At 42.7% G+C, this 13,172-nt stretch overlaps 1 protein-coding gene across 2 annotated transcripts in view; it reads left to right on the top strand.

Moving 5' to 3' along the window:
• The window catches only part of DLC1 (DLC1 Rho GTPase activating protein), a 340,623-nt gene that overhangs the window by 304,816 nt on the left and 22,635 nt on the right, over window positions 1–13,172 (top strand). For both annotated transcript variants that reach the window (XM_060246397.1, XM_060246398.1), the window contains one exon: window positions 4,901–4,982. In XM_060246397.1, coding sequence (XP_060102380.1) covers window positions 4,901–4,982 — 82 coding nt within the window. The remainder of the gene's footprint in view (window positions 1–4,900; window positions 4,983–13,172) is intronic.

Raw genomic sequence — 13,172 nt, 5'->3', positions numbered from 1 at the left:
TGATAATATATTAAAATGGCAATTAGCCCATTTTCAATTTTACTATTGCAACACTATCATAGACATTTGCAACCACTTCCCCATGCTTCATGCCCTTGGGAATGTATATATTTCTTTTGGGGCTCATAGAATTGGACCCCGTGGGCCAATATTTTTAAAACTTGGAGGGTGTTTTGTGGAGAGGCATCAGATGCTATGCTGAAAATTTTATACTTCTATCTCAAAAAACAGCCCCCCCCCCAAAAAAAAGCCCGATACCCCCGGATCAATTTTTCATGATACCTTATAGGAATCAGTCTCCACAGTGAATAATGGAGACTCCAGCAGACATCCCTCCCCCTGCTTTGATGACCCTGAAGTGGGGGGAGGGCCTCCAAACCGAGGGATCCCCTGCCCCCACCTAGGGATTGGCAACCCTATCATTTGGCATGCCAGAATCCTGTTTTCCCCAAGCACATGCTTAGGCACCATAGTAGGACATTATGTGGGAAGCAGAATGGCATAGTTCATGTATCTCTGTCTAGTACATCTCTTCTGCTTGATCAGTGAATGCCACCTCTTAATGCCCAGTGCACAGAAGTGGGAGGGGAGAAAGGAAGGTCAAAGCTAGGGCTATGTCTTATCCTATCGCTATCCTGTTATGCCCTATAGATCATGTTATTTCCCGCCCCCCTGCCTCAGTTACTGTATAAAATAACAATAGTTTAATTGTATCTTGGAAATGCACATATAGTATAACTCTTCTGGAAATGATTGTGACAGCTTTACATTGATTTGGTTTTGTGTTTTTAAACTTCTGCACAAAAGTTTCAAAACATCTATAACTATTTAGTTAGAGCAAATGTACTACTGCATAACCAAGTTGAAACATATCACTATTTTCAGATTATTTAAAGGAAAATTCTTTAAAGGGCCTATATTTGTTTGGCTAGGGGTGTGGTTCCTGACTAATAAACTGCAGTTTGTCATGTTCATTACTACCTTTCAGATATGTAGAATATACACTTTTGATTGAACTTCTTTAAAAAAAACTTGTATAATTAAAATTCTGTTTTAAAAAAATGGTTCAAGCTTGGGCTCAGATACCCTTTCTCTTCACATGCTGCTTTTCTTCTGTAGGTTCCCAGGGCTGTGCGCGCCTCTGTTCTCATCCACAGTCTCTACTTCCTTCCCTTCCAATCCACATTCCCTGAGCAAAATAAACAGTCGAGTTTATCTGCATCTGAAGACTTCTTATCTCTTAGCGATTGACCTATTGTCATGTATTTGCTGGAAGGATACATTTAGTCTGGCCTTGCAGAATGTCCTCTGATATGTATTTCACTTTGTTTTTGCTTGTTTGCTAGCATTTTAATCCCATCTTTGCTGTGAGATGTAACTGGTTCATCCCTCCTCCATTTTATCCACACAACAGCCCAATGAGGTAGGTTAGGCTCGGAAAGAGTGCCTGGGACCAAGGCCACCCACTGAATGTGGGGGCAGAGAGAAGGTTCGGAATCCAGGACTCCCAGGTCCTACTCTTGTACTCTTAACAGCTGCAGCACACTGGCAGTGTACACCCTATCTCTGATGCATTAGGCCTTTCTCACTAATGTGTTAGTTTTTATTATGCTACAGAACCCTCTTCTTGTTCTTCCTACAAAAACAAACAGGAACAACCGTTCTCAACTTAAAGTACTCCATTTGTCGCAATGCTTTTAAATAAACTTTGCTCTTGGCGCTGTTATAGTGTATGATTTGGCTATAATTACATATTTCAGCGCATTTAGTGAATTTAAATCTAAGCTAGTGGATTTAAATCTGTCCTAATTTTCATAGGAATGTTCACATACTTGAAGCATTGGTGCCGGCGAAACAAAACACAGAGCAAAGTGTTTCATTAAGACAAGCACTAAATGAAAATCCGTCTCCTCTTTAACAATCCAATGGGGGTTCCATTCTCCATGCATGAGGATTCCGTAAACTGAGAAGACTGATTTTCCCTTCTTAACAAACCCTTGGCATGCTGGGACGGCCTATCATGAATTCTGGTTGGCTCTAATGAAACCAATGACGTAGATCTTTTTAGCGTGCATAAAACCCTTCCTGTAATATTTTGAGCCACCAGTCACTGTAGCAGTGGGACTTCTGGCTGTGCTGGCAGCACAAGCCATTCAGGATCCAAATCCATCTGCCATTGGAGAAGCTGCAGAAGGAAATAAAGGAGATTGGTCTGTTTGCAGCTGCAGAGCAAACGTAACTTCCCAGCCATCAGCCAAGAGGTGTTGCTTTCTGCTTGCTCTTCTCAAATGCTTATCTGAGACAGGCCTGCACGGCCAGTAAAGCCAAACACAGCCCACCAACCATGCACTGTGGCCTGCCAGGTGTTTGAGAACCACCTGGTTTTTGCCGTCCTGGACAGATAGCACAAACAGAAGGCTTATCCAGTCCTTTGTGGGTCACCATACATTGCTGGTGGGCTGCATTCGTCTTGAGCACAGGCCTAACTGAGTGCATTTTTAAAAAGAGATAAAAACATGGAGCTTCAGCTTCTAGTAGCTTCCTCCTCCTCCTGTTGTTCAGCTCATTCCTCCTAACAGCATCACTCTGGTATAATATCCATTAAAGCCATCTGTTTTGCCTTCCCTCTGTTTATTTCCAGTCATTTTGGAATTGCTAGCTTGTCAGCAAAGTGCAACCTAATGCTAAATTGGATCTCAGGGATCTGTTCAGCTAATGTTGGTGTCTTCCCCTAATGCAATAGAATTTAGAGTGCATTGTGCTAGACGCAGAGGAAAGCACCAGTTATATTTTCTTTTTTTAAAAAAAAATATTTTCATGTGTACCCCATCTTTCTTGCTAAGCTGACATTGTTCTTCTATTTTATCCTCACAACAACCTTCTGCAGTAGGTAGGCTGAGAGAGTTTCACCCAGCAAGCTTCCATGGCAGAGCGGGGATTAGAACTTTGGATCTCCCAGATCCTAGTTTGATACTCTAATTATTGTATCGTGCTGGTTCTCTGTGGTCCCAACCCACAGTCTCTAGAAAGCCTCATCAGAACCTTTTTCATAGCTCATGCAGACCTGAAGTTGGCTTACTCTCTGGCTCCCCACCCCTCCCAACAACATAAGCTTTGTCCACTGCCAGTCTTGTGCATGAAAGCGATAAACCTGCTTCTGTGACACAGTCTGTCTGAAGGGAATCTTCCCTCTAAGGAGCCAGTTTTCTTGTATCTCATAATTTTTGAGGTGGCTAGTTATTTTGAAGTGGGAAGACCAGTTTTATTCCAATAAAATAACAATCTCTGTGTGTTTTGCACTGAGCCTCCTTGGGGGGATCTATGCATATGTCAAAAAATAAAAGACCCAAAAAGGTTAATGATTTTCTTTTGATAGAATTTCTCCGGTAGAACTTCTGAGCATGTATAAAAAACATTTAATTATCAAGGGCTGTGTCCAGACTGGCAGCTTGGTGTGTCAGCCTCCCATCCCAAAGTAAACTGGCACAGGGGAAAGCACCCGGGAAGGCAGTCAGACTGTGCACGGCCCACTGCCGGGATGGGGATGGGCCCCGTGCACTCTGGAGGAGCAGTCACACTGCTCAGCTGCTTGAGCAGTGCTTCTCGGGCTTTCCAGGCCGCTCAGATGGCCAGGAAAGGCAGCAGGGTAGCACTGCGGTGATTTGCTACCAGTTCAGAAGTGGTAGCATTTTTGGACACCCCAACAGCACTGGAAGACAGAGTGAGTACAGAAGCAGGATGGTCTCCAGATGTTTGTGTCTGAACTTGATTTTTTAATCTGTCTGGGGGCCGTCCCTGTGTTGCCTCAAACTGCTGGTCTGGACCCAGCCAAGAGCCATCTAAAACACTGAATTCCTCATGGATTTTAGATGGCTCTTGATATTTAAGTGGATTTTGTACATGTTCAGAAGATCTACCATTTAAAACATGTTTTTATCATTGTTTTAAAATGTTTCCCAGCTAAGAATTTAGAAAAACAGTTAAAAGATAAATGTTAAGTTTCCCCCTCTTTATTTGTTGGCATATGGCATTTGCTAATGGGGCTCCCTTTGTGGGAGCACATTCAACTGGTGCTGAAAGAGCTGCACTGGCTGCCTGTTGTGTTCCATGTCCGTTTAAAAGTGCTGGTATTGACCTTTAAAGCCCTATATGGTCAAGGACCTGTCTATCTATTTTGGTACAGGCGAATGGGATCGCCTTTCCCCATATGTCCCCTGAGAGCACTGCGTTCGGGAGCACAAAATCTGCTATCCATCCCCGGACCAGGAGAGGCCAGACTGAGCTCCACACGGGCCAGGGCCTTCTCAGTGGCAGCACCAATTATGTGGAACGCCCTCCCAGAAGTCATAAGGGCCCTGCGGGATCTTTCCCAATTCCACAGGGCCTGCAAAACTGAACTTTTCCGACTGACCTACAATATCTAAATGGGAGAGGGCTGCCACTTTCATGCTGCTGAGCAATACCAGTTACGAGGAATTAGGACCATCAGAAGAACCGCTATCAGAACTATGACAATATAATTTAGACCACCCAAGAAAGAAAGCTGTGATTCGCCTGTACCAAAATTTTCTGAATAGCACTATATATGTAGCTTTCATTGTTTGATTAAGTTTTATCATTTTAAAATTGTAACCTGAAATTGTTTTAAAATTATTGTCAGCTGCCCTGAGTCTGCTTTTGGAGAGGGCGGGATAGAAATCTAAGGTAATAAATAAATAAATCCCCTGAGGAAGCTCAATGTGAAACGTGTAAGGGTTGTTATTATGTTGGAATCAAGTTGTCTTCCCACTACACCATTGTTTTTCCTTTGTTTCTTTTGCATTTCTTCCATTTACTTAGAAGTAGGTGACCTTGCAGATAATATTCTTGCTTGACTGCCTGTCGCCCTTGATTTTTACAGATCTTATATTTCCCATTGACATTGCTTCAGTCAAGAGAGAGCATGACTTTTTGGACAGAGATGCCACTGAAGCCTTGTGCAGGTAGGTGGTGAAACATTACTTTAGCAGAAATAAGCAGACTAGCTTCTGATGGTAAAATTGTTGCCCAGTAATATTTCATAATCCAGAGAAATTACAGAGTATTCATTGTTACTGAATGGTCTCTGATCATTTCTTCACAGTTAAGTGTGGACTTGCTTGATTACATTTGCTGTGCAAGAGCAAGACGTGTAGAACTTCACATCTTAAGAATTCCTGCTTTTGGTTTACAAGCAATTTTCTATCCATTAAGAAATAAAATGAAATTACTAATATACTAGGGAGGGCTGAGAAGAGCTTCTAATTATTGGAGATTAGAATACCAGGGCCTCACACGGCTGTCTGTCCCCATACTATGGTTTTCTGTCACTGGCAGAACATCTGCTTGGCATGCAGAAGGTCCCAGGTTTAATCCCTGGCTTCTCCAGTTAACCTATGTGGTTGATCTGGGGGTAATTTGTTCGACAAGACTATCTTGAGTTGAGTGAACTGGAAGTCACAAGAATACAATGCTGGATGTTGGAAGTCACAAGAAGAGATTCTAGAGCATTCAGATCCCTATCGCTTTGCTGTTAATACCCATTCCAACAACAACTCATAAAGTCTTTGGCTTCCAAACATTTTGCCATATGGCAGTTTTGTCAATTCAGATACAATTTTATGTCTGCTGATGTTTCAGTGGCCCTAGAGCCTGGTCTCTACATTTCCATTGTTCTGCCATTGGGAGAAGGGGGGCCTTTTGTGAACAATGCAAATTGAGATCAAGTTCATAGCAATGCAATTTCCATTTGCAATAAAGCAAAGATTAGAAACTGATTGTGTACCAGAAAGCATCAGGATTCAAGTCCTATTTGTAACGTGTTGTTTGCTTGCGTGTCTTGAAAAGTTTTCTAGATAGTGGTTGGGAATTTATCTTCAGCAGTGTACACTTAACTGCTGGAGCCATGCTCATCCAAGTAACTGGTGTGGTTTCAGTAACATATTTAAAAGAAATCCACTGTAATCTCTCTCAGCCCATGGGGCAGTGTTAAAACTGTGTGGATTGAGAAGTAAGATTGAAACACAATAGCTGGTTTCAGATGACTAATTTGAGCTGCCACAGGGACAGCCCAGGTCCAGACCAAAAAGGCACGGTCAAAAGTGCAAATGTGAGTCGTGGCCCACTCTTACCTTTATCTCGTTCCCCGCTGTCGCCAGGCCACTCCAAGAAGCTGCAACGTTGGAAGCAGTAGCAAATCACTGAAGCGCTTCTGGGGCACCTTTCCTGAGCATTTGAAGGTGCCCCAGAAGGTGCACCAGGCCAGGGAGCTACAGGGAAGTGACATTCAAGCGCTCAGTGCGACTGTTCCTCCAGGGCGCTCACAGCCCATCCCTGTTCCAGCAGCAGGCCAGGCACCATCTGACAGCCCCAGGATGCTTTACTTTATGCTGATTTACTTCTGCAGTGGGTGGCTGCCGCCCCAAGCCGCCTGCCTGTATCTATCCAAGGAAAAAGAAAGCTCAGTGACTTCTTCCTAGTGTTGCAATTCAAAGATAGCTATATGTAACAGAGAATTAAATGATGCTTCGGTTTTGACCTTTGCTATTGCTGCTGCTTCTACTAATTTCCCTTCTTAACACTGAATAGACCCATAGTCTAGCACCCAAGTAAGGAGTTGTGAAACTTCATTCATTCCTTTTAGAGCCCTGTAAGAGAATTGCCTGGTTCTCTACCCTTTGCATCAGGTGGAGAGGAAGGTATGGATATCCTTACCTCACTTGGTACTGGGCTTTAAAGGAAGGAACTAAGCTCTAGACCACTGGGTTAGATTTTCCCAGCTATAGAAAGGGTATAAGCTACTATGAAAGTGAGGAGAGATGGGTACTGCCAAGGCTCAAAGTAGACATTAAAATTTCTCCAACCTGACTTTGAGAGGCAGAAATCAGGAGTGGGTGAATTTGTTTCTCAAGCATGGTGAGCCCTAGTTCAGACTGAGATTATGGCACAAGGAGATAAAACCTTCCCCACACACTGCTGTTCTGACCCAAAACGGAGCCCCACATGATTGAGAAGTTCCTCTGCTCTTAACATCTGACTCCCAGAATCAAAGTCCAGTTGAGTGATCTTGGATCCTAAAGTGTAGTTTAGACCTAAAAAGTAGCCAGAGTCATATCCCCATCTTCTGCTTTGAAAGAGAGATGGTTCTAGTAAATTACCTTCACCCCTGAATGTAACTAGCAAGCAGGCTCTGAACAGGTATTTGATTCACAGCTATACATATCTGTTTTTGGAACTTTGAAACTGGGAAGAGCCTGGCCATGAAGCATAGCTAACTGAATGTACTATATAGGGTCAGTATGTCCACTTGGTTTAAGAATAACCATCCACATCCACTTCTTAAATTTGACTGATGTGAATCTGTGATTACATTGTGCCTGTAAATATGTACCGAAACTAGGGTCAGTGAGATTTTAAAAGTGGATTATTATCAGTGGAACCGAGTGGTCTTAAGTCTACTGTGGTTGAAGTTTTTGGGATCTTCTTCATACAAAATGGCTCAGTAACTTGTTACATGGTGTGATGCCTTCAGTTCTGGGTTCTGGGTGGCAGCTCTGCCACAGGATGCACATATGGATTGGTTTTAAGGCATCCTGCAGTAGACAGGTCCATTTGAATTAAATAATAGTTTGCTGAATCCATTTGACTCATTCAAGGTAAAAAAAAATTTTCCGGGCACATAGCCAGGTTGACTTGGGAACTAATCCTTCTTTATTTCTAGTATGAGTATGTATTAGATCTTGGACAGGAAGCAAGCATTATCCATCAAGGCCTCCTTTCCACTTCATTAAAATATAATGTATTATACTAGTATCAAACATACTGTACTAATTACTCTGAATCTTGGAAGGAGGCTAAAATAAAAATGTAATAAATAAAATTTTGAGTTTTCTGAAGAGCTTTCTTGCTTTCCCACATGAGAATTCACACAAATGGTTCCCATGGTGAAACTAAAGGGATAAGTCACCATGTGAAGACTTTTGCCTAAATAATTACTCCTAAATAAATGCTTAGAAATAAATCCCAAGTCTCTATGCATAGTGGTAGGGTCAGGCATAATTCTTAGCTTGTTGTTGGAATCCTCAAGCACTTCCACATAGCACATGGGTTCTTACTGGATTTTCTAGGATTCAAGCTTTTTTCAGAGGTGGGTTTCCTGTCCTCATAGTTTCAGAGTTTGGAATTCAGATGGTAAAAAGGGCATTTTTAAAAAAAATTGATGATTTTTAGTTGATATGATTTCTTACATCTATATAGCAGGAGTGGCTGAACTGCGACTCAGGAGCCACATATATTTCACACTTCTTCTCAATGACCCAAACTGGCCCAATCTCATCAGTTCTGAGAAGCTAATTAGGGTTGGCCCTGGTTAGTGTTTGGATGGGAGGCCTCCAAAGAATACCAGGGTCATGACGTGGAGGCAAGCAATGGCAAACCACCTCTGAATGTCTCTTGCCTGGACAACCTTACTGGTCACCAGAGTTGGCACTTTCCACCAGCATCATATCATCTCTCAAGACCACAAATGTTTACTTACTATATCATTCTTGCAGAGTGCTATGCAACTTTTAAAGCTTTAGCAAAGAAGTTAAAAAAAAAATCTTCCTCACCAGTTTGTGTTCCTTTTTCTGTTTAAAGATTCTTCCCTTTAGTTCTGCGTTATTTTTTCCTGCCTTTTTGCAAAGTGTGTGGATTTTCTTTTTCTTTTCTTTTTTTAAAGGAATGTTTGAGGAAATAATTTTCACAGTCTCCACACTTATCTGTTTCAGCTGCCCAGGGGTTATTTGAAAGAGGAGGCTACAGTATAATCTTGGTGAAATCAAAGACACTCTTATCAAGCTGGCTGGAAAATATGTTTTCTCTGACAGATCAAAGTGGTTGGTCTAGTTAAATGTGACCAATGCAACAGGTTTCAACTAGATAAAACCTGATGTATTTAGAATAATGCTATAAAACTCACAAATGTTGATGTAAAACAAAACCGGAGATTCAAACTAGGAGATCTTTATTTTGAAAACAAAATGAAGGTCTGAAGATGTAGTTCATTGTTTTCCCTTAGATGGCTGGAATTTTTTGATCAAGTTTTTTAAACAAGCATATGTTTGGTGAGTCTGAGGCTTTTCCCCTTGGGATTCTACCTGGGGAAAGAATGAAAGCAGACCTTGGTCTTGTACCAAGTATATCTCAAGAAGAGGCAAAAGACCAGGAGTGCAAGATATCCCTAGATTTTGTAAGATGAAAGCTGTATTCCTGTGGTCAAATTAAACTTGCCAGCCTCCAGATTGAGGCCTGGAGATCTGCTTTTTACAACTAATCCCCAGATGAAAGAGAGTGGTTCCCCTGGAAAAAATGCTGCTTTGGAAGGTGGACTCTATGGCGTTGTACCATGCTAAGGTCCCTCCTGCCCAAACCCCGCCGTCTCCAGACTCCACCCTCAAAATCTCCAGGTATATGGAGCAAAGTTCCATCAGTGGCTATTAACCACAGTATATATATGTGTGTGTGTGTGTGTGTATGTATGTATATGTGTGTGTGTGTGTGTGTGTGTGTGTATATATATATATACACACACACACACACACATTGGCCACTGTGTGACACAGAGTGTTGGACTGGATGGGCCAATGGCCTGATCCAACATGGCTTCTCTTACGTGACACAGTGTTGGACTGGATGGGCCACTGGCCTGATTTAACATGGCTTCTCTTATGTACTTATGTATTTCCTATCCCTAGGTCAGTGATGTGGGCTCCTCCTGCTTCTTTTGCAGGAGTACCATATATAACTGGATGAGTGGTCATTGATGGACTTTCATGTTGTTGGAACTTTCACCGGACCCTGGTCACACATTTAGCTTTGAGTTGGGCTTTAAATAACCACTTCTAGAACTATGTGGCTGCCGTCAAAGGCACTTTCCTCTGTCAATATGTGGTGGCATTGCATTGTGTGACTCTCTGCTTGCCCTCTCAATGCACACAGCACTTTTAAGCTACAATTCTCTGTTGCAAGCAACCTCTGACACTTCGTTAGAAAATTCAGAGTCTGAAGCAGCAGCCAAATGTTAATAATAAATTACTATAATTAAAATTAACTAGCCTCCCAATAAAAAATTAAAAAACTATCCAGGGGACTTTTTTCTTTAAAAAAAAATCTTTTTTAAAAATGTAGTTTTTGCTTATGTCAGCCTAGCAGAGTGTACCTTCAGGAATACCATGATTTTATGTGCCTGACTGCGTTCCTTCTGTGGCTCTCACCTGTGTAAAAAGATGGGACATGGGCTGTATTAGAGGGTGATGCACTCTCACATTTGAAAAATCTAGTCCATTAAGAGATTTAAAACTTAATGCCAGAACTTTGAATAGAACCTGGAATGATGCAGTCGATAAAGTGTCAAGAGATGCCATATTGAAAAACTACAGTGGTCTCATTCAAGGAAGTAATCCAAACTGCAAGTTCCGAGTTCAGTCCTATGACTCACTTCCCCCAATTTTCATGTGGGTAGTTGTGTTGGTCTCCAGTAGAGGAGCAAGAAGGGAGCTTGGACTCATGAAGGCTTATGCTTTGGAAATCTCGTTCGTCTTTAAGGTGCTACTGGACCCGAATCTTGGTCTTCCCCCAAGCTTTGACTCCCTTCTTCCAAACTTTTGTTTATCAGAGAAGAAGATTGTAGATTTATACCCCACCCTTCTTTCTGAATCAGAGTCTCAGAGCAGCTTACAGTCTCCTTTATCTTCTTCTGCCACAGCAGACACCCTGTGAGGTGGGTGAGGCTGAGAGAGCTCTCACAGAAGCTGCCCTTTCTTATGAGAGCTATGGCTGACCCAAGGCCATTCCAGCAACTTGGAGGAGTGGGAAATCAAACTTTGTTCTCCCAGATAAGAGTCCGCACACTTAACCACTATACCACACTGGCTTCTCCACTAAAGGAGAACTTAACAGAAGGAAGTCGTAGGGTTCATTTCATTGTGCGTGCACTTAATTGGGGACGATAATTTGGTTTTGCTTCACATCAGTGTCAGGCAAAGTTGTGTGCAGTGCAAAAACTGAGTCTTGTCATTTAGGATTTTCAACATCCTGAGACTGTAGAGCTCCGTGGAAAGTTCTCATTGACCTCCAGTCGTACATTAGAGTTGCCCTAGGAGATAATATTATACATGTGCAAATGCATCGAACGAGCATTCAATCTACCTGTTTAAAGTATATTTCCCGGGGTGCTGGTTTTAATTAAACACCTGCATTTTTTAAAGCAATCAATTTTGGTTTTTTGTGTGTGGTATAACAATCTTTGTGTGAGAGAAACTGTACAACTTTGAGGGAGAAAGGATTCTGATTCTTTTTTTTTCTTTTGCCAGAGAGATTAGCAGAGCTGTCCTGGGGCTATAATGAAAATAATTATATTACATACTGAAAAGAACAATATAGGCACCTGATGTGTTGAAAATTAGTTTCCCTCTTTGAGGTTTTCAGCTTGGTAGGCTGGGGTGGGGGGATGAAAGTAAGCAGCGGTAGGCAGAAATGCATACCCCATTTCAGGCAGAAAATATTTTCCTTATGATCAGTGTATAATTCTTTTATAGGATTGCACTGTACCCTTCCTATTATTAGGACTTTTGTTGTCATTCTAATTATTCAGAATCAGGCAGATCCTGGGTCTGAAAAAGCTGGCAACCGCTATTCAAAGACGCCTGTGTACCACTTCAGCCTCATTCTCACAAACAGCTAGGGATGCAAGCCTCCAGATAGAATTACAGCTTATCTCCAGATGACAGAGATCAGTCCCCTGGAGAAAAGGGATGCTTTTGAGGGTAGACTATATGTCATGTACCTCACTGAGGTACAGAAGTTTCCCAACCTGGATCTGGCAGTCCTAATCTCCCCACACACACACCCCTTCACCATTGATAGTCAGGGGGAACCTAGCAATCCTACAAATAGCATATAAGGTAGCAAACTAGTGTCAGGGCAGAACCACTTGAGGCTTCAGACAGGGCCAGATTAAGAATTAGGCCAAGTAGGCACTGGCCTATGGGCCCCCATGCCTTTAGGGGCCCCGGGCTGGCTCCCACACCACCCCGGTTTTCTCCCTGCTTGCAGCCCATCCAGCCTTCGCATGCAGCCAGCAACTGAGCCTCTCTTTGCCCAACTGGCCTGGTACAGCTGCTGGCATAGTTGCCAACTTTGCCTCTCCGCCACAGCTTTGTCAAAGGGGCTTCTGAAGAAGTGCCTGCAGGCTGTAGTGGGGGGCTGTGGGCAGCGGGGGGGGGTGCATTCTGACTGAGACAAATTGCAAGGCGCCCCCCAGCCCAAGATTTCAACTGCCTAGGGGCCTCCACAGGGTCCAACTGAAATCCTGGCTGCAGATTTCAGTTTGCATGATGTTTCTCTGCAAAGAAAAATATTCCTTGTGTTTAAGAAACTATCACAGTGAAGAGTTCTGGCCTTTTTCTCTGGCATAGTAGTTCTCTATGCCTCCCAGCTGCAACATGAAGTCTTTTAACAGTCTAGACCTGTCTATGCCATTTCACTTGCTGTTTTGAGTGCTGTACCTATGAAGAAATGTAGCTGTTCCACATTCAGCCTGGGCAGGATCAGGCAAACATTAAAACAGCCCTGAACAAACTGAGCCAAGAGGTTGCTGTGGTGTGACGTTGGCAACACCATAGGGGGCCCCTCAGCCTGTTGTGACTGTGAGTAGAGGTATAGGCCCTGCCAATTGGACATCTTCACCCAGCATCCTAACCCACTTGCCTCAGTTTATTCCCAGTGAGTAAAAAGGCCAGTCAGCCCCTAGTCTGGGCATGTCAACACTGCAAGCCTGAAGTGCCATGAATTTTCTGTCCAAGGAAAGCAAGGTCAGCTTATAGATTTTATTGAAATGGACAAGGATTTCCATCATAATTCCAAGAACCTTCCTGTGCTATGATTTCCAGGGCTTTTTTTGTGGGTATTGCAGACTTGAAATGCTGAGTTTTTCCCAATATGGAACTAGAGTGATACCTACACTGGTCAGCTTTGTGCCTCACAGTGCTTCACCTGCGATTGTCTTCCCTTATTTGTATATATAGTGCCACATTTCTAAGAGGTACTGTATGTTAGCATGTTCAATGAGATGCATTCTTGGAAAAGTTGGAAAGTTGTATAATCATTCCAGAGAA

The sequence above is a fragment of the Heteronotia binoei genome, chromosome 9, assembly GCF_032191835.1.
Source record: "Heteronotia binoei isolate CCM8104 ecotype False Entrance Well chromosome 9, APGP_CSIRO_Hbin_v1, whole genome shotgun sequence".
Lineage (NCBI taxonomy): Eukaryota > Metazoa > Chordata > Lepidosauria > Squamata > Gekkonidae > Heteronotia > Heteronotia binoei.
This window is presented reverse-complemented; position numbering and strand designations above follow the sequence as displayed.